This window comes from Tamandua tetradactyla, chromosome 23, assembly GCF_023851605.1.
Source record: "Tamandua tetradactyla isolate mTamTet1 chromosome 23, mTamTet1.pri, whole genome shotgun sequence".
Classification (NCBI taxonomy): Eukaryota; Metazoa; Chordata; class Mammalia; order Pilosa; family Myrmecophagidae; genus Tamandua; species Tamandua tetradactyla.
In genome coordinates this window covers 23,411,704-23,438,156 of record NC_135349.1, presented here as the reverse complement: position 1 = coordinate 23,438,156, position 26,453 = coordinate 23,411,704, and the positions used below count along the sequence as shown (strand labels likewise).

The following is a 26,453-nucleotide window of genomic DNA, read 5'->3' as shown; positions in this document are numbered from 1 at the left end:
AATTTTTCAGGTGAAGTGTGAGGCACTGGGACCCTGGATAAGTGGGACAACAATCTTAAAGATACAAGGGGGGTGGGGGAAGGCATTAGAGTTTTTTTTTCTTGCCTGTTGTTTTTTCTTCTGCTTCTTATGCTGTCAGACGTTTGGCCCTCACTGGCTCCCACGTGCCTCCATTTCCCCAAAAAGCCAATTTACCAACACTTCCCACCGCTACTCCTCATCGATACCCAGCTCTCAGATATTTATTGATCCTCTGAGTATCCCACTCCTCTCATAATTGTCTAAGCCCAGTAACCAAATTATAAATCAAAGGTTGAGAGAGTGGTCAAAGAAAACGTTTGTTGCGCACTGGTCTTGACTGGAGTATGCAAAACACTTTAACGTGTCCAGTTTAACCTCTACCGAGGCTCAGAGAGAAAAGGCACTTACTTGTATACCCTACCCAGGAATTTAGGGGCAGGGTAGGGTCAGAACCTACAAGACGCTCTCCATTGTATCCATTGCTTTTAATTTATGCTCAGGGAACGTCTGGTTTGGAGGGGCCTGGACCTTTCTTTAGAAAGCCTTTATTCTGTAAAACTAGTTTGTTAACTCTCCCTGGACACATTTATCCTGCTTCCTTCACCCCAACTCAACTCCCAGCTCGAGCAAGGGAGACAGTTTCTACACTCTTCAACAAAGGGCGCTAATGTTAAGCTGGGGGAGCTGGGTAGCATGGGGAAGGAGGTTAATTCCAGGCTCAGAGAAGGCCTGATGCCAAAAGGGAAACACTGCGACATTATCCACAACCCCGAAGCCAGACAACAGTGGAGGCCACGCAAGCTCTGGCCCACGTCTTAGCTTCCTCTTGGCACCAGGGCCTTTGAAAAGACAGAGCTGAGTCATCACATCAGGGAAGTCTTTCTCCTCTCTTCGACTCTAGGGTGCGGCCATATTTCTAAACGGAACCTAAGGAACTCAAAGGCAAGCTGCGCAGTAGATGTCAGCTGGTCCCGGCGCCGCGGAGACGGTCATATAAACCAATGGAGTCCTGCTACGTCACAGAGCCCGCCCCCTACCCCGCCCTGAGGCTGACTCCGCCAAGCAGAGTTAACCCGGAGCTAAATACGCGGCGAGGCGCGGGTTTCTGACGTCACTTCCACTACAGCCATGGCGGCACAGGGAGCGGCGGTGGCGGTTGCAGCGGCGACTTCAGGGATCGCGGGGGAGGGCGAACCCGGGCCTGGGGAGAATGCGGCAGTCGAGGGGACCGCTCCGTCCCCGGGCCGCGTCTCTCCGCCGACCCCGGCACGCGGCGAACCGGAAGTCACCGTCGAGATCGGAGAAACGTACCTGTGTCGGCGGCCGGATAGCACCTGGCGTGAGGGCGGGGCCCAGCATCGGGGGCGGGGTTTTGAGATCGAGGGGCGGGGTCTGGGAACGCGAGCTCAGAGGACCCCAGAGCTGGGACTGTAAGTTGTTGAGGGCGGGGCGGGGGGTGGGGCGGGACTGAGGAATGAGAACGCGGAGTTGGGGGCTCTCGTACTCTGCGTTACTTTGGATTCCTTCCCGGGCGTCGCCTACAAACCCCACCTGTCAGGCAATCATCAGATTCTTTTTCTTCTATGCAGAGTTGTTATCCCACATTCTTGCCCTATCTTAGGCTTCTCTCTTTTTCTTGTTAACTCTGCTTCCTCACTGGTCGTTTGTCTTTGGGTCTTCCCAGTCCATCCATTCCCTATGGCCTCCAACAGAGAGGAGCTGAAAAACGAGCTTCCCCTTCCCTTGCCTTCACTCATCTCCAAAATGAACTGCAGACTCCTTAGAATGACATTCATCCCTGTGGCCTGCTTTCTGGTTTTTAGTTATCCCTAACAACAGCTTCATCAGACCAGACTGTCTGTGCCTTCTGAGGACCACCTGTGGCTTCTGCTTGGAATGTCCTCTCTTCCCTTACTCCTTGCTCACCAGGCTAGCTCCCACTCAACCTACTCATCATATCCTCTGGGATGTCATTCCTGACCCCCTTCAGGCAAAGTGAGTCGTTCCCTTCTATATGTACCTACAGTATATTCCTCATACCTCAGCTATGGTATATGTAATGTTGTAATTGCCCGTCTGTATCTTCCCCTACAAAATTGGGAATGTCTGAAGGGCAGGACCTGTTGTGATTCATTGCTGTGTCCTCTGTACCCAGCAACGTGGGATGGGGTCACACAGTGGTTACCTTACTTGTTTATTGACTAGTTTGCTAGATGTCAAATTCTGTACTAAAAACTTTACAGACATTAACTCACCCTCCAAGGTGGGTACCATAATGCCTGTTTTCCAGAGGAAGAAACTGAAGCACAGAACGCAGAAATACCCTGTGTATTTCTATATAGCTAGAAAGTGGAGGAGCTGGAATATAAACTCAAGATGTCTGAACCCAGAGCCAATTCTCTTGATGCTCCAAATAAATGAATGATGGTATAAATAGTTAAACAAGCATGAGTTTGTAGTTATACTTAAGCTCACCTAAGTATTGGCTCTTCTCACTTTTCAAACCTGTGACCCTGGGTAAGCCTCAGTTTTCTCATTTTAATCTAAGATAGCCTGCCATTGCACAGAGTTGTAGCAGAGTGAATGGAATGACAAATGTGGATGGATGGGTGAGGCTACATGTGGCCCTGGAGTCTTCAAACTACACTTCAGTTGCTGGATCCCATCCCTTCCTTGCTTCCTAATGATACTAACCATTTTCCTTCCCAGATTCTGCTGAAGTGATCCAGTCTCGAGTGAATGACCAGGAGGGCCGAGAGGAATTCTATGTACACTACGTGGGCTGTGAGTAGTTTGGGGTGCCCAGGGCCTGGGGGGAAGGGGTGGGCTAGCAGGGCAGCACCCTCATGGTTCATCCCCACAGTTAACCGACGACTGGACGAATGGGTAGACAAAAACCGGCTGGCACTGACCAAGACAGTGAAGGAAGCTGTGCAGAAGAACTCAGAGAAGTACCTGAGTGAGCTGGCTGAGCAGCCTGAGCGCAAGATCACTCGTAACCAAAAGCGCAAGCATGATGAGATCAACCATGTGCAGAAGGTCCGGGCCCCTTCCCTTTCCCTGGGGTCCCAGGAGGCCCTGCTACTTCTACCAACTCCTGTGGGCCTCTTGAGCACCAGTGCCAAAATGACAGTACCTTCCATTTCTTGAACTACAGTGTTTCAGGAAGTTTACCTACGTCCTCTCATTTACTTCTCACAGATGAGAAACTGAGGCACAGAGAGGGCAAGGGTTTGGCTATAATCCCACAGCAGGGAAGTAGCACAGCTGAGACTGCACGGGCCCCATGCACTCATAGCTTCCTTTGTCTCCTATTTCCTGTGGCACGTTAGGCAAAGTGTCTTGAAGTCAGAAGAGAAGACTGGGAATGAATGATATTGGGCTCTTGATTTTGTCAGGCTCCATATTAAGTACTGTACATATATATGAATAAATCTTCCCCAACAGTTCACCACCACAGGAGTAATTATCTCTTTTTGTATTTGAGGAAGCAGGCTCAGAGAGGTTAGGTAGCATGTCCAAAGTCACACAGCTAGTAAAATGGTGGACTAAAATTGGAATAATAATGCCAAGCATTTATTGGCCAGTGAGCCAAGTATTATGCTAAGTGTTTTACATCCATAATCTCACTGAAGCCTCAAGCAGCCCTATATGGTAAGCATTATCATACCCAGTTTATAGGGGAAGCACATAGGTTTAGCAACTTGTTAAGAATTACCTAGTTGGGACTTAGATTTATACCCACGCAGTCCAACCTCAGAGCCTGATTCCTCAACCATGGCTACACAACTTAGAAACTCAGGCCATTTGTTTCCAAAACCCCACTCTCAGCCTCAGTTTCTTGATCTGTAAGATGCAGAGCGTAAACCAGACCAGGATTTATTGAGCTCTCCAGGCCTTCCAAGATTCATTAGTTTCAGCCAAAGTGATTTCATCCTTCTAAGTGCTCACTGCTTTGCAGCAATGTATTTCAAACTGAGGCCCGTAGCCTGTAAGTAGATTGCAAAACCAATTTGATAGATTATGACCAGCATTTAAGTTTTAAAAAGGGAAAAAATAAATAGAATAAGATAGAAAATATCAGAGTGCATTGCAGTTTTTTAAGGGTAAGTATTGCTCTGAGAACCTTTTATTTCACATACAAATGCATGCACGCATATCCCAAATATGTAAATGCAAGATGCACTTCTTACTATGAGTTGTGATTAAAACAAAATTTGAAATGCCTTCATCTAAAAAGATCTCCCAGGGTCTAGGGCAGCACTATTAATTGAACTGTCCATGCTAATGGATATATTCTATTTCTGCACTGTGCAATGTCATAGCTACTAGCTACATGGGCAACTGAATTGTGTCTAGGTATTAAATTTTATTTAATTTTAATTAATTTAAATAGTCACATGTGATTAGTGGCTACTCCATTGGACAGCACAGGTCTAAGGTCCTGTTAGCTACCTAACCAGTTGACGCTGGGGAATTAAGTCTCAAGGATGTACCTCTAAACTGGTGATCAGCAGGGTGGAGGACAATGGGCCAGTGGTGATAAAATTAAAGAACGGCTATTAAAACAGCAAGTTAACAATGAGCAAGGTTCTTTAGAGCCTAATCAATGTCTAATTCTAAATAAATTACAGCATTTAAGACAAGTAGTGTTTTTGTAGTTCTTTAATGCATTTGAAGAAGAGGATTGTGTTTTGTGAAAACTGGGAAGTATGTTTTAAAGAGGCGGGTGAGGAGGAAAATCTTTCTTCCCTTGTCTTTGTGGTGGTCACAGGTAGACAGACTAGGGGTCCAGGCTAATTACCAGTTCTGTGAGCTCTGGCAAGTGATCTCACCTCTTTGTGCCTCAGTTTCCACTCTTGAACAATGGGGATAATGAGCACTCTTGTCCCAGAGGCTTACTGTGAGAACTGAATGAAATAAATGCCTGTCGCGTACTTGGCACTTGGACTCAGAAGCAGCTAGCTAGGCCTCAGAGGCAAATGACCTCTCCTCTCCTTGCTTGTTCCTCTTGTAAAATAGAAATAAGAAAACTGTGTCTCAGGGTTGCCCAGAGCGTTAAATGAGGCCCTGTGGCAAAGTGCTTTGTGGAAGGGGGTTTTTGGTAAAACATCTTCTTTTTCTTCTCAGCTAGAGGGCAAGGCTACAGCCTATTCTGGTATAGGTCACAGGCCCTCTTGGATCTCCCCTCCATTAGCAGGCTGTATTTGGTTTCTCCTACATAGTCTGGCCATGGAATTGGCTGTGTTGTGTGTGTGACATGCCTTTTAGTCCCTGTTTCTAGGAGTGGGGAGTGGGGAAGGCTTCATTGATTGCTGCGCTCCTGACTTGGGAAGGAGGGGGTGCATTCTGGATAGGAAGAATCCAGTCAGGCTCCCAAGAGCGGGGTGCAGAGTAGGGGTAGGACAGGAGCTGGGTCTTGAAGGACAGGAAGGAACACAGTAAGAACAATTACACATGATAGCTCACAGAGCCCTGCCTCATCACAGACTCATGGCTCATGCTCTGTTCCAGGTTGAGTAAACATTTTCTGGTGGCAGGAAGTGGGGAAAGGGTATTCAGAGTGGAAGCCAGTGTATATGCCAAGGCTATAAGTCTGGAAAAAGGAAGGGTGTTGAGGACAATGTGGATCTGAGGGGGTTAAACGTGGAGACATAGAATCTAAGAAAGCCTACTCAATTGTCCAGACCTAAGATGGTAACCATGGCTATGGGGAATGGAACAGAGAGGAGAGCAATTCCAGAGATGTCAAGGAGGTAGATTCAACAGGACTTCAAATGTGGGCCTCTAATTGGATACCAGGCCAAAGGAGAGGGAGGAGCCTATGACCAGGCCCATTTATTGGTTTTGGGCAGGTGGACAGAGGGCAGTGCTCCCAGGGAGGTGGGAACCCACAAGGAAGAACAGGTTTGAGGAGAGAAAAATGATAAGTTCATTCTGGATATCTTGAGTCTGATGTGCCCATGGGAGGGACCTTTGAGGCAATCCCATGGTCAGGCAGCTGCTCAGGGCTGGTGCTCAGGGAAGAGGTCCAGGCCAGGGTCCACCTTAGAAGTCAGCAGCAGTTCCTGCCATGAGCATGGAAAGAGATCCATTATTTCATCTGAGTCTCATGACAACTTTGGCAGAGCTGGATTGGTCTCATTGTACAGCTGAAGCTCTTATCAACTCAAGGACTGGAACCAGGTCTTCTGCTCCTAGCCCTGTTCATCTGGTAAAAGGTCCAAACATGGACTTCTAGGTGGGGGTGTGTGGTTGGGGGAGTGGGTGGGCTTTTAGGAGAGGCGTTTGGACTGGCCAGCTTCAGAAACAGGTAAAACAAGTCAACTGTTAATATGTTATTACTGCCATTCAGGGAATGAGTTCTAGAAGACAGTGGAAACCCGTGGAGGGTTTGGGACATGGGAGGGACAGCCTGACCACCATTTCCATTCACCTCTGTCCATCCTTTTTCCTTGCCCAGACCTATGCAGAGATGGACCCCACAACAGCAGCCTTGGAGAAGGAACATGAGGCGGTAAGCAGGGGCAGGATCTGGGCTGTGGGCACCCCTTCTCCCCTTCCTTCCTTGCCCCTACTGAGCCAGCCCCACTGCTCCCCACTCCCACCCTGCCCGCAGATCACGAAGGTAAAGTATGTGGATAAGATCCACATTGGAAACTATGAAATCGATGCCTGGTACTTCTCACCATTCCCAGAAGACTATGGAAAACAGCCCAAGCTGTGGCTCTGCGAGTACTGCCTGAAGTACATGAAATATGAGAAAAGCTACCGCTTCCACTTGGTGAGGCCGGGCTGGACTGGACCGGAACAGGCTGGGCTGGGCTGGGCTGGGCTGGACTGGACTGGGCCTGGCAAGAGAGGCAGAGACAGGGTTTGAGGCTAAGGACAGATGAGCCAAAAGTGCTAGGAAATAGGGACAGATCCAAAGGAGTTGAGTATGAGGAAAAGCCAGCCCATGGGTCAAGAGACCTGGATTCCCAACCTGGCTCTGCTATTTGCTGACTGTGGTCTTGGCCAACTTGTCGCCCTCTCCGGACCTCAGGTTCCTCTTCTGAACAGTGGACACAATATCCCTGCCCTACTTCTTTCTTGGGTCCCTGGCCCTTTGTCACATGTTTACCGAGGCTAACTCAGTACCAGTTTCAGTGCAAAAGAGGAAGCAAACAGCCCCTGAACAACCCTACAGTGTGGACAGGTGGGGAAAGGTCTTCACGTTGCTAGTACAGTGGGGTGTTCTTCAAAGTGTGAAAATCTGAGACAAATGTGTACAGCTTGAGGAAAACCAGTGTCTTAGATAAGGGCTCTTTAGAGCCCAGCAGGTCTGGACTGGTCACCCATCTAGCTGTGTGATGCTTCAGCGAGTTAACTAGCCTCTCTGTGCCTTGGTTTCTTCATCTGTAAAATTAGACCATCTCCTGAGATGCTTGGATTGTTCAATGCAGGGGACATAGATGGGGAAACCGAGACACACAAGGAGTCCTTGGTGGAGTCAGTGGAGGATGGGCCATCACATGGAACGCCTAGGGGTCTGAAGCAAATGCCCTGCTCTCCTCCCCCCAGGGCCAGTGTCAGTGGCGGCAGCCCCCTGGGAAGGAGATCTATCGCAAAAGCAACATCTCCGTGTACGAGGTAGATGGCAAAGACCACAAGGTGAGCCTGGTAGCTGAGGGGCCTGGGGAGAAGCACTGGGCCCCCCCATTTGACCCTCAGCCTGTGTCTGCTTGTGTAATAAGCACATGGCTCTGGGATGCCAGCCACAGGGGCCAGTTGCTGTTCCATGCCTGTGGACCTTTCTTCTGAGGGTACGGTTCAGGTTTGTGCAGTTTTGGAGCCATGAGTAGAGATCCTCTTGCCTCTTAGAAAGCCTTTCTCTTTCTCCCAGAAGGAAAGCTGTTTGTTTTTCCCTGGGGAGGGAATTACTTTGTGTGAGATTTCCTGTTTGAGGGCTTTGTGGTTAAGAAGGGCTGAGTTCCTTATTGCCAGCAGAAAGACTGTCCCAGGGCAGAGTGGTGCCCATGTGGGGGCTGCTTTGCTGTCTTACAGGACTTGACCTTGACTTGGTCAGTCTGGAAAGGGTCTCTCCAAGTGCCCTGGTTTCCCAGGGAGGGACAGTGGAATGTAAGATGAAGAGGACCGGCTTTGGAGTGGCTGTTTGTCTTCAGATTGCCCCGTCGCTCCCTTGCTGACCTTGGACTAGTTACTTACCGTTTTTTTTTGTTCCTGTTTCCTCATCTATAAAACAGGAGTCATAGTAATCTTTACCTCAGAGGCTTGGTAGTGGAATAGATGAGACAGCAGATGCCAATTACTTAGCACAGTGCCCGGCATTGAGTGGGTGCTTAGTAAACCACCGGCCTTTGTTATCATTGTAGGCCTGTTGGGGCTCAGTTAGCTGCCTGCTTGGGGAACACCCACCCTGGGCCCAGCCTTTGCCCGTTGCTCTGTCCTGAGCACAAAAAAGCTGGGTCGCAGAAAGGACTCAGCAGGAGAGGTGGATTCTGTACCCACCCCCACCCTGTGCCAGCTATCAAGCCTCAGGCAGGCATTTCCCCTCCCAGAGCTTCAGCTTCTTTGGATGTAAAATTGGACTACCAATGCCAGGATCATGCATTTGGATCACAGGAGGGAGTGGATGTGAAAATGAAAACTGTTCAAGGAAGCCAACCCCAAGGTCCCAAGGTCCCTGGCCTGGGTGGGGTCTCTGAGCCTTCAGAAGCAGGCTGACAAGGCCCAGCAGGGGAGGGCAGCTAAGAGGTCAAGCAAAGCTCATGTTTCAGAGTAAGGCTCAAAGCTCATCCATTCAAACATTTCCCAGGCGCTCAACTTCATGCTGTGCTAGGTGCTGGGAACAAGTTATAAACAAGACAGAGACAGCCCTAGCCTTTATGAAACTTACATTCCGGTTTGAATTCCTGCCCTGGCACTACAGGTTGGCTGGGGCCTTAGGCCAGCCACTTATCTCCTCTGAGCCTGACCTGAAAGAGTGACCACTGGGCTACATTATGCATATAAAGTAGTAGTAGTTAGCCCTCAGGGCTGGTCTGGAGGCCAGCTCTTCCCCTGCCTCCCCAAGTGCTAGGCTCCCTGGCCTTCGGTTTTCCTGTTCTTCAAAAACCGACACTCTGTCAGGGTCATTTCAATTCTAAGAACTTTTCTGGTGAGAAGCCAGGTTTCTGCCAGCTTGGCAGTGGCTGTTCTTTGGAGCCTAACTCATGCAGGGTGGCTGCTGCCCAGGCCCTGATAGGGCTAATGTGGGGAGTCCTACCTTTTCCCTGAGGTGGCTCCCTTCTCTCCCACCTCTCAGATTTACTGTCAGAACCTCTGTCTGCTGGCCAAGCTTTTCCTGGACCACAAGACATTGTACTTCGACGTGGAGCCCTTCGTCTTTTATATCCTGACTGAGGTGGACAGGCAGGGGGCCCACATTGTTGGCTACTTCTCCAAGGTTCTGGATTGGATATGTCAAGTTGGGGGAGGTTGGGGGCGGGGATGTGACTGGAGTAGAGGATGAGCCTCCCTTCCCCTGCAGGAGAAAGAATCCCCGGATGGGAACAACGTGGCCTGCATCCTGACGCTGCCCCCCTACCAACGGCGTGGCTATGGAAAGTTCCTCATCGCTTTCAGTGAGTGGCTCCTGGCTTGGGCAGGAAGTGGGTAACCATGGTGGAGAGTGCTAGGGTGGGACTAGGTCCTTAGGACCCTCGTGTCTCCCACTGCCAGGTTATGAGCTCTCCAAGCTGGAGAGCACAGTAGGCTCCCCAGAGAAGCCACTGTCTGACCTGGGCAAGCTCAGCTACCGCAGCTACTGGTCCTGGGTCCTGCTGGAGATCCTGCGAGACTTCCGGGGCACGCTGTCCATCAAGGACCTTAGGTGAGGGCCCTGGTCTCCAGCCACGTCCCAGGCAGGCCTTCTAAAAAGGACCTCGTGACAGGCATTCCAGAACGCTTGGAGGGGAGGGCTTACCTCAGATGGGCTGTGATCCTTTCCCCTTGCTCCCTTCTGCTGTCCCAGCCTGGCCTCACCAGGGCACTCTCCCCAGCACCTGCTCTAAATCCCTTCTGCAGCCAGATGACCAGCATCACCCAGAACGACATCATCAGCACACTGCAGTCTCTCAACATGGTCAAGTACTGGAAGGGTCAGCACGTGATCTGTGTCACGCCCAAGTTGGTGGAGGAGCACCTCAAAAGTGCCCAGTATAAGAAACCACCCATCACAGGTGGGTGGGGGGCTGCCTGGGGTGTACAATATGCACATGTCTGTGTGTTTGTGGGTGTGTGTTGGGGGGTAGGTAGAAGAACTATTGGGAGCCAAGGCCTCCTTTTTTTGCTGTCATATGATCCCAAACCAGTCAAACCAGCTTTCATTCCTGGGCTTCCCTGCCCCCTCTCCAGGACTCAATCTGCCCTTTTGTTCTCACCTGTAGAGGTGAAACCTGGCCTGGGCACAGAGCAGAGCAGCCAGGTGTGAGCAGGGCTGGCTCGGAGGCCCAGGTTTCTCCTCATACCTCTTCTCCCCACAGTGGACTCTGTCTGCCTCAAGTGGGCACCTCCCAAGCACAAGCAAGTCAAACTCTCCAAGAAGTGAGTGGCATTTGCCCTGCTACTGGACCCCTGCCTCCTTGCTCCCAACCTGTAAATATGTACAGACCTGTTTGTTCCCCTCGTCTTTTTTTTTTTAATAAAGCGAACTTCTGCCGGTGGCTCTGGATTTTGGAGGTGGGAGGGAGAGGTCAAGAGGCGACATCCTTCATTTCACCCCCCACACACAGTCAGACAGTTGTGCTGAAAACATTTTACTCCTTCTCGTTCTTTTTACCCTGCTCCTCAGATCCAAGCCCCAGCCCATTCCAGGGGGGGCCCAGTTCCAGGGGGGGCTCAGTCCTCCGGAGTCCAGGAGTCAGGGCTTACGGGGGGGCATGGTGGCCAATGGGGCAAGACTGGGGCCTTTTCCATCCTTGAAAACAAGCTGCTGAGTGGCAGCACAAGCCTAGAACACAGGAAGAGGTGGAGGTGATGGGCTCATCAGGCAGGGTGGCTGGAACACTGGAGCTAGCCCTTCAGCAGTGATCGGCCAGGCCGCTGCCCAGTCTTCTAGAAACACCTTGGGGGCTCCATGGGAGCCCAACTGACAGTTTGTAGACAAACAGGTGGAGGCAGCCAGAGATTTCCAGCCAATACCACAGGCAGTAAAACTCTGAGGATTAGAATCCCACAGAGGAAATCCAGAAGAGTGGGCTTATGGGTCAGGTGACCTACCCGCCCCCCCCCCACACGGGGTCCTGGGAGGAAGCAGTGGTTCAGGCCAGGCCCCGGACCCAAAGGGTGTCAGGGAGGGGCCAGGTCCATTCCTGAGAACAGGCGTCTGTCCTTGGATGTGATGTGTCAGTCCTGGAAGCAGGGTCAGCTCCCGGGTGAGTAGTTCAGTGTTCCAGCCAGGGGTGGAGGAGGCCTAGGGTCAGGCCCAGTGGTAGCAGAAGGATGGGCCCCAGCGAGCCACGGGCTGGGGCCAAATTGAGGGCCTGATGCTTGTGGCAGAGGTCGGTATCAGGCTGAGACTCCTGGGTTTGGGGCACCACATGGGGCTGGAGCTCTGCCACATGGTAGTGGATCCAGGAGGCATAGCTGGAGGTCAGAGTGTATACACCGGGCCTGTTGGGGGCTCCACAGGCATCGCCCCAGCTCACAATGCCTGCCAGATACCAGAGGCCCCCCATGGGGCAGGAGAGCGGACCCCCAGAGTCACCCTAGGGAGAAAAGCCATATAAGAGCTGTCAGGACTAGGCTCCAGGCTTCTAGTCTTCTTTGCCAGCCCACGTTTCCAAGACATTGTTCTCTGTTCCCTGGGCCCATGATTTACCTGGCAGGCATCCTTGCCCCCCTTCACATAGCCAGCGCACACCATGTCCTGTTGGATGAAGTGGGGCTCCTCAGGCTTGGCATTGATGTTGTACAGGCAATTACATGTCTCACGGCTGATCAGGGGCACCTCAAGCTGCTGCAGGGGCCTGGGGGCCTGGAGACTCACTGTGGGGGCAAAAGATGCTTACCCAAAGCCCCTTCCCCACCTTCTCCGCCTCTGGGCATTCAGTACCCCAGCTCACCTGAGGGGGCCACGTGGCCCCATCCAGTGACAGTGCATTGGAGGCCGTTAGGGAAGGAGGCGTTGGCTGCAGGGAGGCAGATGGGCCGGATGTGGCGGGAGAAGTTAACTGGCTTGTTCAGGCGGAGGAGCGCGATGTCTCCCTGGGAGCCCTCCTGGTGGTAGCTGTGGTGGGTGATCACCTGTGCCAGGGTGCGGACCTCGGTCTCAGGCGTGTAGGAGTCCAGCTGGTAGGCCCCCAACTTTATCTCATAGTCTTCCTTGCGGTGCTCCCTGCAGGCAGAGGGCTAAGGCTGGGACCCAGGAGACCTCTCCTTGTCCCACCTATCCCTGTGACCCTATAGCACCTACCTCCAGATTCTGATCCCCGACAAAGGACCCCTATTTAGGCCCCAAACTGCACCCTAGCTTTATCCTGTGACCTCTGACCCATCAGCTTCCAAACTCCTTGTGGTCATTTCAGACTCTATTGATACCCCTACTCCAACCCAAGAACTGTAGAGCTCTGTCCTGGATTGACCCTTCACCTTTGACCTTCACCCCTTTGTGACCCCTATGTCCTTTCCACCCTTCTGCAGTCCAGTTAGTACCTGGGGAAGCAGTGAGCTGCTGATAGCACCCACTCCTCAGACACGAGAGAGCCGCCACACACATGGGTGCTGTCGTAAGTGATGCTGACCTGCCAGGGCCACTGACCAAAGGCTGCGCTGTCCCCACCGGTGATGCGTGCTTGGGGGGCCACGCCACAGGAGGCTGCAGGGAAGAACGGAGCAGGATGCAGGCTCTTAGTCCTGCCACTCCTGACATATCCCTGGAGGCCTGGTTTGAAGTTTGGAAAGTTGGCTTACAGAAGTCAGCTGCCCTCTTGTCCCCATCCCATGGCTCAGCAGACACAGTCGTTTCTTCCCCCTTGCTGTGCTCTAGTTTCAGCCTATTACCTCACGTGTGTCATATGCCGGCCTCCTTCTCAGGTCCTTCCATCCAGTCGGCTTCTTACAAGTCTGAAGATCTTTCTAAACCACAGGTCTAGCCGTCCCTGCTTAAGCCCAGACCTCCGGCCGCGAAAGCCCTGCCACCACCTTCCGCCAGCTTCTGCCTGCTTCCCATCACATGTCAGGCCACAGGCCTCACAACCTGTGGGCTTTTGCTCATTCAGGTCCCTCTACCTAGAATACCATCCCCTTCCCCCCTGCTCCTACCCAGGGCAGCCCCTCGGGAACCTGGCCGAGGCAGGCACCAGCTCCCAGCTCCTGGGGCCTCTATGCTTCTCCCAGCTTTGCCCTATCCCTCAACTGTTTCCGGGCCCATGACTGTTCCAGCCACAACCTGGATGTTCCCTCAGGGACCACGTAGGTGAACTCCCCGTGTTCCCTAGGGCCTGGCCAGGCACAGGGATGTGATGAACGAAAGGACGGGGGAACCGGGCCGTGGGCTCTGAGCCTTCCAGTTCCCATGGAGGATGCTGTTTGGAGCGGGGCCCACCTGCCCTTCACAAAGTCACCTTCGTGGAGCAGAGGAAACTCCCCAGCCACCCTCCTCCTCTCCCACCTAATAATGGTTCTCAGGCCCTGAAGTAGTTTTCACTTCCCTCACCGACCCCTCGCGACAGCCCCAGGAGAGAGACATCAGCGCCCTTTTAGAGGTGAGGAAACTGAAGGGCCTTGGCCAGAGGGACACAGGCAGAAAGCTGCAGAGCCGGGACTAAAGCCAGTGCGCACCTTCAAAGAAAGGGGACCCTTGGCATGCTTCCCTCGAAGTGACCTCTAGAGCCTGGGGTCAAATCCCAGCGAGACTGGCCGTGTACACTGGGCAAGACACTTCTCTGCACTTTAGTTTCTTCATCCATAAAGCAAGCAAGGACTTTAATTTTTGAAGTGGCAGGGCCACTGGGAGGAGGGAACGAGAAGGTGGGTGTGTGGGTCAGGCCCTCATTAAACCCACCTGCGGGATCTGAGGGCAGCTCCCTCCCCCATTTCCCCTGCAAACCTCAGCTTCGGCCCCATCAGCCCCAGGAGAGAATAAGAAGGGGACAGGGATGCCAGGCAGACTTCCTAGAACTTTAGCAGCTGCCTCTTCTCTGGAAGACCAAGGCAGAGGGAATAAGGGAGGCCGGCAGGTGGGGCGGCTGAATCTAGGGGGTTCTTGAGCCCAAGATGAGGGGTGCGCCCCAGAAAAAAGTTCTGCCCGCCTGTGCCGCGCCCCGCTGCGCCTTCCTCCTTCCTCCCGCCCCAGCCCCTCCCGCACCTTCTCACTCACCTATCCCAGACCGGAATAATGCAAACAGGAACAGAAAGACCACCGCCTTCCGTCTCCCGGGCCCCAGGCCCAACCTCTGGGCCATGGCCCAGGACAAAGGCCCCTCGGGGAGACCCCAGGCACCCAGGGGAAGGGAGCGTCTGAGGCTGGTTTCGAAGGCAGGATGCAGGCGTCGGGCCCAGAGGGGAGGGATCCCGGAATCCACTCTGGGAGGGAGGATCAAGTGTCCAAGGTTGGCTTCGAGGCAGGAACCGGGCGCAGGGACGCTCCGGGTCTCCACTGCCCACAGTGAGGGCTCGTCTCCAGCACCGCCTGACTACACAGAGCCCTCCTCCAAGAGGCAGCTCCTGGAGGGGGGGGGCACCTACCTGCCCGCCCCTCCCCTGGCCCCGCCCTCCCCGCGCCACACCTCTGGCTCTCCTGCTGCCTCCGGACCACCTGAGTCCTCCCAGATCCCCAGGCTGGGAGGGGCCTGGGAAAGGCCCAGGAGAGGGAAGGCAGGGAGAACCCCGAGTGGCTGCCCAGCCAGAGCGCCCCCAGACAGGACTGATAGCCCGGCACCCACCTGGCCTCTTGTGACCACCGTCCCCTCGCTCCCCTGGCCACCAGCTCTAACGGATCAGTGGTGCACCGCCCACCCCCCACCCCGGGGCGGGCTTGGCCCGGCCTGGGCTACCCAGGGTCCACAGGCACTCCTCCCTCCCTGCTGGGACAGGTGTCTGCAGCCAGGGCGCTAGGGGCTGTCCCAGGCTAGGTGGTTCCGGGCTCCTCCTGCAGTGTTGGCAGCCTCGTGTGCCTGTGAGTGAGCGCCTGGCGGTGCCAATCATCCCACAAATATTTACTGAGCGCCGACGACGACCGAGGTCGTTCCGGGCCTGGCAAGTAACATGGACAGGATCCCTGCCCTCCCGGAGCTCACGGCGAGGTGGGGGTGATGGACTTGAATCACGTCATCACACAAACAATTATGGAATGATTGCAAACTAAGAATCCTGGTGGCCAATGAGGGGGTCTTTGGGGGCTTGACTGAGGTAGGCATTCGTACCAGGAAGCACCTTTAGAGCTGAGACCTAGGGGCGTCATGTATAGGTGTTTGCAGGGCACGAGGTGGTCTAAGCCAAGCCTTTGAAAGTGGAGGGTGCAGGTGGTACAAGATCCGGGGAAGGAGGCCTGAGGGGCAGGGCCAGGGTCACGTGAGCCCTCTGTGAGCCTCTGAGTCAATTTGGGCTCAAGGTTCACGAAGAAACCAGACCTCCCTCCCCACCCCCACCCCACCCCCAATTCCCCACTAACTTTCTAGTTCCTTCTCCTAGAAGAGTAGATGTCTGCACCTTTGAGCCAAGACTTCAAGGTTGGAGGTCATGGGATTCCCCGGGTGGGTGAGTGGGAAGTGGAGGGCTGACTCCAGGAAGGGTCTAAGCTGGGGAGGAGGGAGAAAGGCTCTGGAGATTGTGGGTAGGTTTAGGGAGAGCATGGGGTATGTTAAATGTTCGTGGGGTGGGGGCCGCTCTCGGGGATGTATGTCCCTCTGGGGATTCAGGGGAATATTCTATTTGGGATATGGAAGCTATGCATGAGGCTGGCCCTTTAAGAAGTGACACATCCCCCTTCTAGGCTTCCCAGTGGGAACTTTCAAGTCCCCTCTAGATCTCCCTACCCCCACCCCCCACCCAGAAATCTTTTTTTTTTTTACACCCAGAGATCTTGACCCCAGCCCCAGAGGTGATTCCTCTGCCCCTCTCGTCAGCTGGCTCCCACCCTGAGGCTCCGACCCTAATGCAGGACCTCATATACTCTTTCTTTGTGCCCAAATACCACCCCCTGTAGGGACGTCCTTATCTGTTCCCCACTAGATAAAGTGCACTTAAATCGGACCACAACTGTGCCGTGACTTAGAGTGAGCAGGGACTGTTGGTCGAATTAACACAAGCTGGTGCATGGAAAAGCAGTGGGCCAGGTAGCTGGCGGGATGGAATAAAAGGGACCTCTGACTGGGCCCAAATCCTGGAGGTGCTTGGAGGGATGTGAAAATGGTGGACCCTTGGAGGGTCCAAGATATCATGTCCCCAAGGTGTATATCCCTGTTATGTACATGATACAGCAGATGGACACCAGATTCCTAGACTCCTCACACACACCCTGCCCCCGCTATGGTTCTTTCTGCTCTGGGAGGAGGAGCAGCAAGGTCCCAGCTAGGGCTGGGGATGCTAGTTCCACTGGGGAGGTGACACACACCCAGCTGGCCACCCACCTCCCCCGCCCTGGGGCAGGAATGAAGGACAGCTGCCACGTTATCAGGGACACATTTCCGGGGAGCCCAAGACCTGACTCAGGTCCCATCCCAGGAGGGAGGGGCCCAGTTCCTGGAGCTTCCCCCTAGCTCAGGATGCTACTGGCCCCACAGCCTGCCCCAGGGGATGCCAGGAAGCCACGTGTCAGTGTTTACACCTTTATTGTTCACACCTCCCGCTGCCCCCAAGGATTCCTGGGCCCAAAATAGCTGGGCATTAGCTGAAGCCAGTGTTGGTGGGTGGGTGGGTAGGTGGGTGGGGTGCTTTTGAGGTTCCGGGAGCCGGTTGGGCCACATTCCACTGGGAAGCGGAGGGCTGGGGGTGAGGGGGCAGAAGGGGCGATGAGGAAAAGGGGAGATGAGGAAAAGGGGAGGCGACCCAGAGGCCCAGGTTTCTCAGCCCTGGATCAGGGGGGTCAGTATCAGCAGGAACAGAGCGGCTTGGGGGGAGCCTGAGGCCCCTGCCAGGTCCGGGGGGCAGAGGTCACTGCCCTCGGGGAACCAGTAGGGGGAGCCACTGGGGGGCAGGAAGTGGGCCTCCTCCACTGTCTGGGAGATCCAGGCCTCTTCAGGGCCAATGGAGGCAAACAGTTCCCTGCTCCCTCGAAGAGCCATGCCTGTGAGGACCCACGAGCCTCCCCTGGTTTGGCACAGAAGGGGGGGTGCTGAGGCCACCTGCAGAGTCAGAGCCGGACCAGAGGAGTCAGTCACCCCTTTGGGTCTACTGCACCTGCCCCTGGGTCCAGCCACCAAGCCTGGCTGCCTTAGGCATCCTGGCCCTGATCTCTCTCTCCAGGGGTCAGATGCCCAGCCTTTCCCCTCCCGGGAACAGGAACTGCCCAGCCCCCGTACCTCACAGATGTCCTCCTGCCCCTCTGTGTACAAGACACAGAGAGTCCCAGGGGGCAGGGCGCCCTGATAGAGGCATTGACAAAGTCGGGGTGTCAGGATGGAGACAGCAGCAGCCACGGGGACTAGAGAGAGGAACACGGGCTGTCCCTAGGGTACTGACCCTCCTCTCCCCCAGACCTCAGGGCTCTGCTCCCTGGCCCCTCCGCTCACCTCGGTCCTGTGGGTCCTGCCAGCCCAGCACCCAGCAGCTGGCCCCCGGGGGAACTCCCCCTGGGTGGAGACAGACAGGCAGGGCAGATGGGGTGGGCTCCACCCGGGAGCTCAGCTCCAGGAGGGCCAGGGCCGGCCGAAGTCCCAGGTGCCGGGGCAGGCGGATGCTGATGACCAACCGGGACACCTGGTGGCTCTGGGGGTGGGGGCTGGCCCCTGCCCTGCCCAGATACACTTGGATATAGGGTACTGATGTAGAGCCCGGCCTGTCGGAACAAGGCCCAATGTCACATCCTCCATTGCTGGTGAAGTCCTTCCCAGCCCAGGAGAAAGGGTGGTATGACTCCAAGAGCCATGCCACCAACTCTTCATTATTCCTCCTTCCAAATTTCTCTGTCACAAAACACTGCCCAGCGGCCTTCCCTGGGCTGTAAAAGCCCTAAAGCTTTGGAGAACAGCCCCAGGCTGCCATAGTCCTTTGGCCCACCTCCCAATCCATCCCTCCAGCCTGTTGCCCAGGAGATAGGTGAGACCCACCTGAGGACACAGTGAGTGGCTGCCAGGACCCAGTTTGGGGCCACGAGGACCCCAGTGCAGACCCGATCACCAGCTACATGCACCTCAGCCAGCCAGGGCCACAGGACTCCCACCTCAGCAGGCTCCGGCCGCAGGCCACAGGCTGGGGAGAGGAGGTGGCCGCATTCGGGGGGGTCCCACAGCTGACTGCGGAGGCCCCTGCCATGATCTGCGCACCCCAGGAACCCCTGACTTCCCCCACTGCACTGGTTCTCCGAGGAGTCCCCAGAGCCCACCACAGGCCCCTTCCTCACCACCATGGTCTGTGTGGGGGGGGACAAGTCTGGGTCTCAGTCTCTTCCCCTTCAGGGCCCCAGTCCCAGGACAACTGGTCCTCCAGGTAGGCTCCTCGAGTCACGTGGCTGATCCACGGGCCGTGGGGCTGCAGCGGGGAGAAGGCTCGGGGACGGAGGCAGCTACTCCAGGGGTCCCCAATCCCCGCCAGGAACCAGGTCCCCGCCTCCCGGCACACAAGGCTCCAATGTGAGTCATTCTGCAACAAGAGAGTGTGTGTGTTAGGAGCCTCTGTATGTGTGTGTGTGTGTAAGCAAGCAAGTGTGAGAGGATAACAGGGCTCCTGGGGCTCTCCTGGACCCGAATCTCCGGCACTCGGAACCAGGACAAGTTCCACCTCCCAGCCAGACTCCAACTCGTATAGGAGTTCAGCCCTCGCTGGAGGAATCTTAGCATCTTCTTTAACCCCAGGAGCAGAAAGAACCACCCCCCCGCCAGTGCCTGTCTCTGCTCCCTTCCACAAGTCCTCCAAGGGCAGGCTCGGCCCTCAGCGTCTTATGGCCCCGCCCCCGCCCCGCCCCTAGACTACAGGCCCCGCCCCCGGCTCCCGCGGCCTCTGGGGTTCAGCTCAGACCCGCCTTCCGCAAGCCCCGCCCCCTCCGCTCACCCAGCAGCGGCCCGCCTCCTCCTCTTCCTGGTAGGCGGGGCAGAGAGCGTGCGGCGGCTCCCCTGGCGGCGGCACTGACGCCCCCTGGTGGCCATACAGGCAGTGACACCACCAGCCGTTCAACAGCTCCGCCTCCAGCAACGTGCTGGGGCCGGGCGCCGGCTCTGGGTTGGGGAGACAAGTGTTGGGGGGGCCTTTGCTGCGGCGGGGTTCCGCCCCCGGCAACCCGTCCTCCCGCAGTGTCCCGCCCCGCTCCGGGGCCCGGCTCACCCCCGCGGCCCCAGCGAGCTAGGCGGCAGCGGCTTCCGGGCAGGAAATAGTGGTCCGGGTGGGGTAGGCACACGGGCCGCGGGGCCGCGCTCAGGTTCACGGGCGCGCGCAGCTGCAGCAGCGCCAGGTCCGAGGCGTCGTCCCACGACGCGTTCTCGTGCGGCACGAGGCGCGCCACCCGCTCCGCGCGCGGGCGCGAGGGCAGCAGCACGCGCCAGGCGGCCAGGTCGCGGGGCGGCTGGTCGGAGCTGATGGGGCTGCGGGATGGGGAGGCGGGAGTCGTGGGCCGGATTCCGCACACCGGGCTCGAGCCCTGCAGGCCTGCCTTAGACTCCGTTTCTCCGCGCTCAGGTTCTGCTTCCCAGTCTGCAGCCCCCGGGTTCAGACCGCGCACTCAGAGCCCTGCACCCCGGGTAGGACTTGCACTCCCCTTCTCCCCGTCCCCGCCAGACTACATCCTGCTTTCTAGACTAGATCCCCCTGCACCTCCGACCGGGACCCTGCACTCGACCCAGGGGAAGGGCTGAACTGAGTAGACGTTGTCTCAGGCCCACGGGGTTGGGGCAAGAATCCGCCGGAGACGTGGGTTCGCACTCACTTCGGAAAGCAGCTGGCAGGTGCCAAGACCCAGCTTTCCGACACCAGCGTCCCATGACAGGGTCTGGAACCTGGCGCCATCACCTGGGCCTCCCAGGGCCAGGTCCCTGGCCGCGGGGCTCTCCCGCACTCTGAGGGGTGAGAGGCCTGGGTTAGGGGGGGCCTCCTGCCCCCGGGACTCACCTGCAGCATTCTCCACCCCAACACAAAGCTCTCATCTCCAGGCCCAAGCAGTGGTCCTGCGTTCTCACCTGGCAAGGCTATAGTGCAGTTCTCCTTCGTGGGCTCTGGGGAGCTTGACTGGAGCCCAGGGTGTTGTGCTGGGAAAGCAGGCCCAGGCTCTGAGCCCATGACCTGTTCCCGGATCCATGCCTCATAGGGAGCCACAGCAGTGAAGACCCCGGGGCGGTTCCTCCGTCCACAGCCAAAGCCAAAGCTGGTGATTCCTGCCTGGAACCAGCGGCCGCCTTCCTCACAGACCAGGGGTCCCCCAGAGTCACCCTGATGATAGATGGCTCACTGTTGGGTACCAGCCCAAGGACCCTCCAGTTTATACAGGGCCTCCTGTATAAAGGAGTGAAGAACCTCCAAAGGTTCTTCACTTCCTGTTGGCCCAACATACAGCCGCTGCCCTTCCAGAAGTCTTTCTTGATTTTGCCTTATCCTGTATTTTCTACAGCTCTGAACAGAAGAAAGCCTTATCCAGTGAGCAGCGAAAGCCCAAACCACCACATATGGCATTAAAGGTCATCCAAGGGGGCCCTGCAGATCTTACTGAGAACCAAATAATTCTTGTTGAATAAGGAGTTCAAATAAACCTGTTTTTGGTTTCTAGGTTGACCCAATTTAAAGTAAATCAGAGACGCTGGCATTCAAGAGAAAGGCTGTTGGAAATAGGTGATCTAAAAGCGGCAAGAAGTGATAGTTTGAAAACAAGAAAGGAGGCAGAACTACAATGAAAGATGCTAAAACAATGGCTCTAGGGCCATTTAGTGCTCTTTGAGGCGCTGTCCAAAAGGCAGTTGTGTCAACCTGGACAGGCTGTAAGGAGTGTCAAAAAAGGCTCAGAATAATCTACAGCTGGGTTGTCTGATATGCTAAGTCACTACCCTCATGTGGCTATTTAATTTTAAATTAATTAAATTAAAAATATTAAAAATTCAGTCCCTCCATCACACTAGCCACATTTCAAATGCTGAGTAGGCACATGGGGCTAGTGGCTACAAAACTGGACAATGCAAATATAGAACATTCCCATCACTGCAGAAACTTCTAGTGGACTGAACTGGTCTAGAGGAATTTGAATTGTTTGCAACCCTGTTCCAGAAGGTGGTGCATTATGTTCACGGATCCTGGGACACCAGAACTGGGGTGGGGGTAGGGGGGACACGAAGATCTTCTACCTTGAGTCTCCAATACCACTGTGCATGTTTGTGTGCCCTCAAAAATGTGTTTCATTTGCAAAGGATTTCTGGGAAAATGGTTAAATTATGCTGTGTTTTGGCCTTCAGCCAATTATCTAGAAATTTCCTTTCTGCAAAGATTTAAGAAATTAAATTTCTTTATCAAGAACTATTTATTGTGCACCTAAGTTACAGGTGCTAGGCTACAGACTAAAATGTGGGATCATAATGATAAGAATAGCTAATACTTATTTAGCTCTTATTAAGGGCCAGACACTGCTCTAAGGGTTTTTAACATATGTGAGTTTATTTAATCCTCAAAACCACCCTATGAAGTTGGTAACATTGTTTTTTCCATCTTCCAGATGAAGAATGGTACAGGAAGGTTAAGTAACTTGGCTGAGATCACACAGCTAATAAGTGGTAGTGCTGAGCTCCTAACCAGGCACGCTCACTCCAGAAGTCTGCTACTTAACTACTGCACTGACTCTCGTCAGTAACAGTGCCCACTTGTTGAGCCTCAGGTTCTGTCCATTTCTAATCCTCACTTTGACATGATAATTGTGCCCTCTTTTTGCAGATGAAGTTCTGAGAGATGAGAACTTTGTCTGTTTCTCATCCTGCTTCCTCTTGGTTAGGGCTCTGCCTGGCAGGTGCAAGAGCCTCTGCTCACCTGGCAGGTGTCCCTGCGGCCTTCTGGGTAGCCAGCACACAGCATCCCTGGCAGTAGTTGGAAGGTGAGGTTGAAGGGACCGGGCCGACTATAGAGACATTGGCAGGCAGCCTCTCCCAGCAGCCTTAGCTCTACTTCCTGTAGCACCCAGGGGAGAGGCAGAGGGTCTGGGGACAGAACCAGAAAACCGGGACTGTAAGGCAGGGATGGAGCTTCCAGTTCTCTATGGCACCTTAGCCCAACACATCCAAAAACAATCATCTCCTCCTCCTGCTTTTATCTGTTCTTCCTATACCCTTATCTCAGGAATGGCCCCATCAAACATCCAATGATAGCTGTCATGGATGGTTGTGCAGGTTGTCAACTGCACAAAATTCCCCAGACAATATAGGGTGCACATGGGGGCTAAAATCACCAAGCCCTGAGCCCCGACATGGTGTTGTGTTGAGAGGGGTCTAGAGGGAGTCTTGGTCAGGGGGCCTCCTGCCTTTGGACTCACCTACAGCGATGGTAATTTCATAACATTTTCATTGCAACTGCCCAAGTTCAGATGGCATAACCTTGGGCCTAGATGCTTGTCCCTACCACCTCCCTGGTCTCTCCCCTAATCCACTTGCCGATAAAGAGGAGTAGATCTTAAAACTTAGCTCTGTTCTTATGTAGAACACTAAATAAATCCCAGTGCCTAAACTTAGGACCTCAGTCGTTTCCTGAGGTGAACTTGCTCTTGATGGAAACAAAGGCTAAGGATCCAGAAAGGGGTGTCAGAAAGTATAGGCAGAGCTTCCCTTCCCACTCTGAATCCTGAGAGCGCAGGTGGCTGTTGACACGTACTTGGAGATAAACTGGGGAGATAAAGGGATGGCCCAGGAGAATCTCTGGAAGTTGTGGACTCCTCTGGGCCTCAGTCTGACCTGTGGCCTTCATGGTCCAGCCCCAGCAGCTTTTGCAGCCTCTGTTGCTTCAGCCAGGCATGCAGGCTCTTCTCCATCTTATATGCCTCCCTTGGGTCCCAAGGTGGTCTCCACCTCCCCCCACCTTCCTGCGATGTCAGCTTATGTCCTCTCTTCACAAAACCGCCCAGAACTCTCTTGCTCTGGGTGCCCACTGTCAGAATGTCATCCTCACAGGCTTCCCAGGTGCTCACAAAGACGCTTCCTAGTCCCCTCCTTCCCTTTTGGGGCCCCCCCGCAGCCATAGGCTGTGGCATCTCCTGGAACCCCTCTCCCAAGCCTCCAGCGCTGGCACATGTCTGATCACAGCAGATGTGGAATAACTGTGTGGTTTTGCTAATGTGGAAAGGTAGCATTGGATGATGTGGATGGTGAGAAATGGACCACTGGGAGATGTGGTCTGTTTCCCCTCACAGCTTCTAAAATAAGTGTTTGCTTATTATTAAATGTATTCTTTTGTCTACCTACTAGTAAGCTCTGAGAAGGCAGGAGAGTTTGTTTTACTCACTGATGTGTCTCCAAAGCCTAACACAGTGCTTGGCACATGGAAGGGACTCAAGAGATAACTGTTGAATGAATGAATGAATGAGTGAATGAACAAGGGTGATCAGAACGTGGGGGAGTAGAGAGAGAGATATATGGGGGAAAATATGATGGGAGGAAGAAGAGAGGGCAGGAAAGGAGAGCAGAAATTGACATTTGCTGAACACCTACTACATGTCAGGTGCTGTGCTTTAGTGCTCAGACCTGGATTAGCCAGTGCCAGGCACTGGGGCATAAACTTTATATGAAGTGGGTACTACTTCATATAGAATAGACTGGGTGAAATTAAGTGTTTTGAAAGAACACGGCTGGGATGAGGCCCCTAGTTGGATGCTAAATGCAGGAAAGAAAACCCTGGAACAAAAGGAGGGGTGAAGAGAGATTGGGGGCGGGGGGATTGCTTCAACAGCCCTAGTTTGAGAACCCTTGTAGAAGGAGATGGATGGATTTAGGGGCGGGATTTATGGTCGGACTAGAAGAAACCCACCCTCCGAGGCTCCATCCCGAGCCCCGCCCCTGGCCCCACCTCCCTAGGCCCCGCCCACCGGCGAGCCCCCAGCACCGCAGGCCCCGCCCACGTAGGCTCCGCCCCCGAGGGAACAGCTCTGTGGGCTCTGCCTCTCGGGTGTCCCCTCCCCCCTCCCCCGGGAGCGCGCGCGCGGCACTCACCCGCCTCCTGCACGTCACCCCAGCCGGTGGCCCAGCAGGCGGTCCCGGGAGCGAAGCGGTGCGAGGCGCGGGGCAGGCAGATGGGCCGCACGGCGGGGCCCAGCCGGGCGGGCGAGGCCAGGAGCAGCAGGGCCAGGTCCGAGCCCAGCTCCACGCTGCTGTAGTTGGCCGGCACCAGGATGGCGGCCACCGTGCGCACGTGCGCGCCGTCCAGGGGCCCGTCCTGGGAGTGCACGCCCAGCACTACCGACCACTCGGCCGCGGGCGCCAAGGTCCCGTTCCTGCGCCGAGGCGGGAGGGGGTTACGTTGACCCTAGGGAGTTGGGGGGAGACCCTTTGGGGGGGGGACGGGGAGGAGAGTTGAGGCAGGCGGAAAGCCAGGACGGACGGAGTCGCATCCGGATTTGGGACGGGGGGCTGGGATAGAAGTTGAGATAGACCCATAAGAGGGAGAGGAGCGACTCTGACTTGGAGATGGTGATGGGGACTTTGGAAAGACGGGATTCAGGCTCGGATATGGGATGGAGTGGTGGCACGGAGTCTGAGAGCGGCCTCGCTCAGCCCAGATCCCTGATACCGGAGAGGGCGTTTGGCCTTAGGCGGGGCCCGGCCCGGGGCGGAGGCGGGTGGGGGGATGGAAGGAGGAGAGGCGGGGCAGTTCCTCTCCCACTGAGTCTTGAGGACGCGGGGTCCGGCGGCGGGCCCGGCTTGACCTTCTCAGGAGAGGGGCTCACCACGGGCGGATACTCACTCCACGAAACAGTGGGCGGCGGAGAGGACCCAGGAGGGGGCGACGAGGGAGCCCCCGCAGATGTGGTGGCCCTCTCTCTGGTGCAGGCTCACCTGCCACGGCCAGGCGCCCGGCTGCGCGTCAGAGCCCCCCATGATGCGGGCAGAGGGCTCGGGGCGCCCGCAGTCTGCAATGGGGAACCCTGGGGGTCATGGCCCGCCCTCTTCCCTGCTCCAGGGGTCCTGGTAACTCAGGACAAAGCCCAGTCTCCCACCCGCCTCAGTTTGCCCTTCTGAACAAAGAACAGAGACGACCTGGAAACGTCTAATTTCTGGTCAGTTCTGCCTTCCTTATCAGCTTGCCAGCCTTAACCTCCTTGAAGATCCGAAGACACCCCACCGCCAACCCCCAGTTCTCTTCCTTACCCAGATCTTCAGGTTCGTCTTGGGAAGGGCTGAGAGCTGGGGGTCAGAGGGTAAAAGAAAGGCAAATTGGACTTCCATTCCCTGATACTGCTCAGCCCCCACCTTACTGTCTTAGCCTCATCCTTGGTCTTCCCCTTCCCCAGTTCCCTGCCCTTTCAGCCCCCCTGCCAGCATCCACGCTACTGCCCCTATCTTCTCTACCTTGCTCAGGACTTTCTCCGAGCCTGGATGACTTACTTGAGTCTTGGAAGGCTCCAGGGGTAGGGCTGATGGCTGGGAAGGCAGAGGGAGGCAAATAAGGCTGGGAACCTACGTGCGCTATGTACTGAGCTCTCCCCAACTCCTGCTCCCCAGATTTTCAGCTTGATTTCCCCTTCTCTGACCCATTATTCCCTCCAAACAGACACCCCACTCCCCACCCAGAACCCAGGAGTCCTGCTTTCCAGCTCCCTGGATGCTAGGACCCAGGCCCCTTACAGCCCTCCCCTGTCCCCCGAGGTTACCAAGAATCACCAGTGGGAAGAGCAGGTGCTGGGACATGGCACTTTAGATTCAGCTGGAGGCACAGGGATGGGTGAAGTTCCGTGCCTTGCACAGCTCTGTCACTGCGTAGGGAGCTGGTGACTACTGATGGTCCCAGGAGCAGCCCCACCCTCCCTGGCTGGAGCCCATCTCTGGGAATCTGAGAAGATCTGGGGCTGGAAGGGGGAAGTGGGGAGCCTGAAGGCCCCACCCAAAGCCCTGTGCGCATCTCACATCTCTGGAGGCCTGGGATTGGCAAGGGGGGTGGGGGGAAGGACAGGTGTCCTAGCTTCTGGGTGCCTGGTGGGCTGAGTAGGAAGGCGTGGAGAACTTTGTGGGCCAAGTGGAAGGAGAGGACAGTAAGGGGCTGGGAAGCCAGTTGTCCCGGGTCTTTTGTGAGCAGTGGCCCTTTGGGATGGGGAGGGGGCCCCCCACTGGGGTGACTCACCTGAGACC

General features: G+C 55.3%; 3 protein-coding genes across 4 annotated transcripts; 1 reads left to right on the top strand and 2 right to left on the bottom strand.

The window, feature by feature from the left end:
• The first annotated feature begins 91 nt into the window (after positions 1–91).
• On the top strand, positions 92–10,727 carry KAT8 (lysine acetyltransferase 8). Of its 2 annotated transcripts, none has more exons than XM_077141168.1 (11): positions 92–1,360; positions 2,731–2,805; positions 2,885–3,060; positions 6,485–6,538; positions 6,641–6,805; positions 7,585–7,674; positions 9,329–9,469; positions 9,554–9,647; positions 9,745–9,895; positions 10,090–10,244; positions 10,548–10,727. In XM_077141168.1, exons 1-11 carry the CDS (start codon positions 1,150–1,152, stop codon positions 10,610–10,612), a joined length of 1,377 nt encoding a protein of 458 aa, XP_076997283.1. In that variant the 5' UTR covers positions 92–1,149; the 3' UTR covers positions 10,613–10,727. The 2 variants fall into 2 exon arrangements, with proteins under 2 accessions (XP_076997283.1, XP_076997284.1); XM_077141169.1 differs by lacking the exon at positions 92–1,360 and adding an exon at positions 1,489–2,016.
• Positions 10,728–10,804: 77 nt separating this feature from the next.
• PRSS8 (serine protease 8) lies at positions 10,805–14,719 on the bottom strand. The gene is made up of 5 exons (XM_077141172.1): positions 14,384–14,719; positions 12,718–12,880; positions 12,129–12,400; positions 11,885–12,051; positions 10,805–11,771 (listed from the first exon to the last, which is right to left on the bottom strand). Exons 1-5 carry the CDS (start codon positions 14,466–14,468, stop codon positions 11,448–11,450), a joined length of 1,011 nt encoding a protein of 336 aa, XP_076997287.1. The 5' UTR covers positions 14,469–14,719; the 3' UTR covers positions 10,805–11,447.
• A 1,903-nt stretch (positions 14,720–16,622) lies between these two features.
• On the bottom strand, positions 16,623–26,015 carry PRSS36 (serine protease 36). Its single transcript, XM_077140228.1, is given in 16 exon segments — positions 16,623–17,348; positions 17,526–17,647; positions 17,736–18,001; positions 18,273–18,414; positions 18,566–18,587; positions 18,589–18,804; positions 19,213–19,376; positions 19,483–19,739; positions 20,081–20,210; positions 20,331–20,580; positions 22,156–22,322; positions 24,321–24,601; positions 25,072–25,237; positions 25,476–25,511; positions 25,713–25,748; positions 25,979–26,015. Coding segments are annotated over 16 exon segments (2,571 nt in total). The 3' UTR covers positions 16,623–17,069.
• Positions 26,016–26,453: the final 438 nt, after the last annotated feature.

Coding starts and splice junctions, on each gene's coding strand:
- KAT8 (XM_077141168.1), top strand. CDS start 1,150: ATGGCGGCACAGGGAGCGGCGGTGGCGGTTGCAGCGGCGACTTCAGGG. Junction 2,806..2,884: donor CTATGTACACTACGTGGGCT/GTGAGTAGTTTG, acceptor TCATCCCCACAG/TTAACCGACGACTGGACGAA. Junction 6,806..7,584: donor AAAGCTACCGCTTCCACTTG/GTGAGGCCGGGC, acceptor TCCTCCCCCCAG/GGCCAGTGTCAGTGGCGGCA.
- PRSS8 (XM_077141172.1), bottom strand. CDS start 14,468: ATGGCCCAGAGGTTGGGCCTGGGGCCCGGGAGACGGAAGGCGGTGGTC. Junction 12,401..12,717: donor GCAGCTCACTGCTTCCCCAG/GTACTAACTGGA, acceptor CTCTGCCTGCAG/GGAGCACCGCAAGGAAGACT. Junction 12,052..12,128: donor GGGCCACGTGGCCCCCTCAG/GTGAGCTGGGGT, acceptor TTGCCCCCACAG/TGAGTCTCCAGGCCCCCAGG.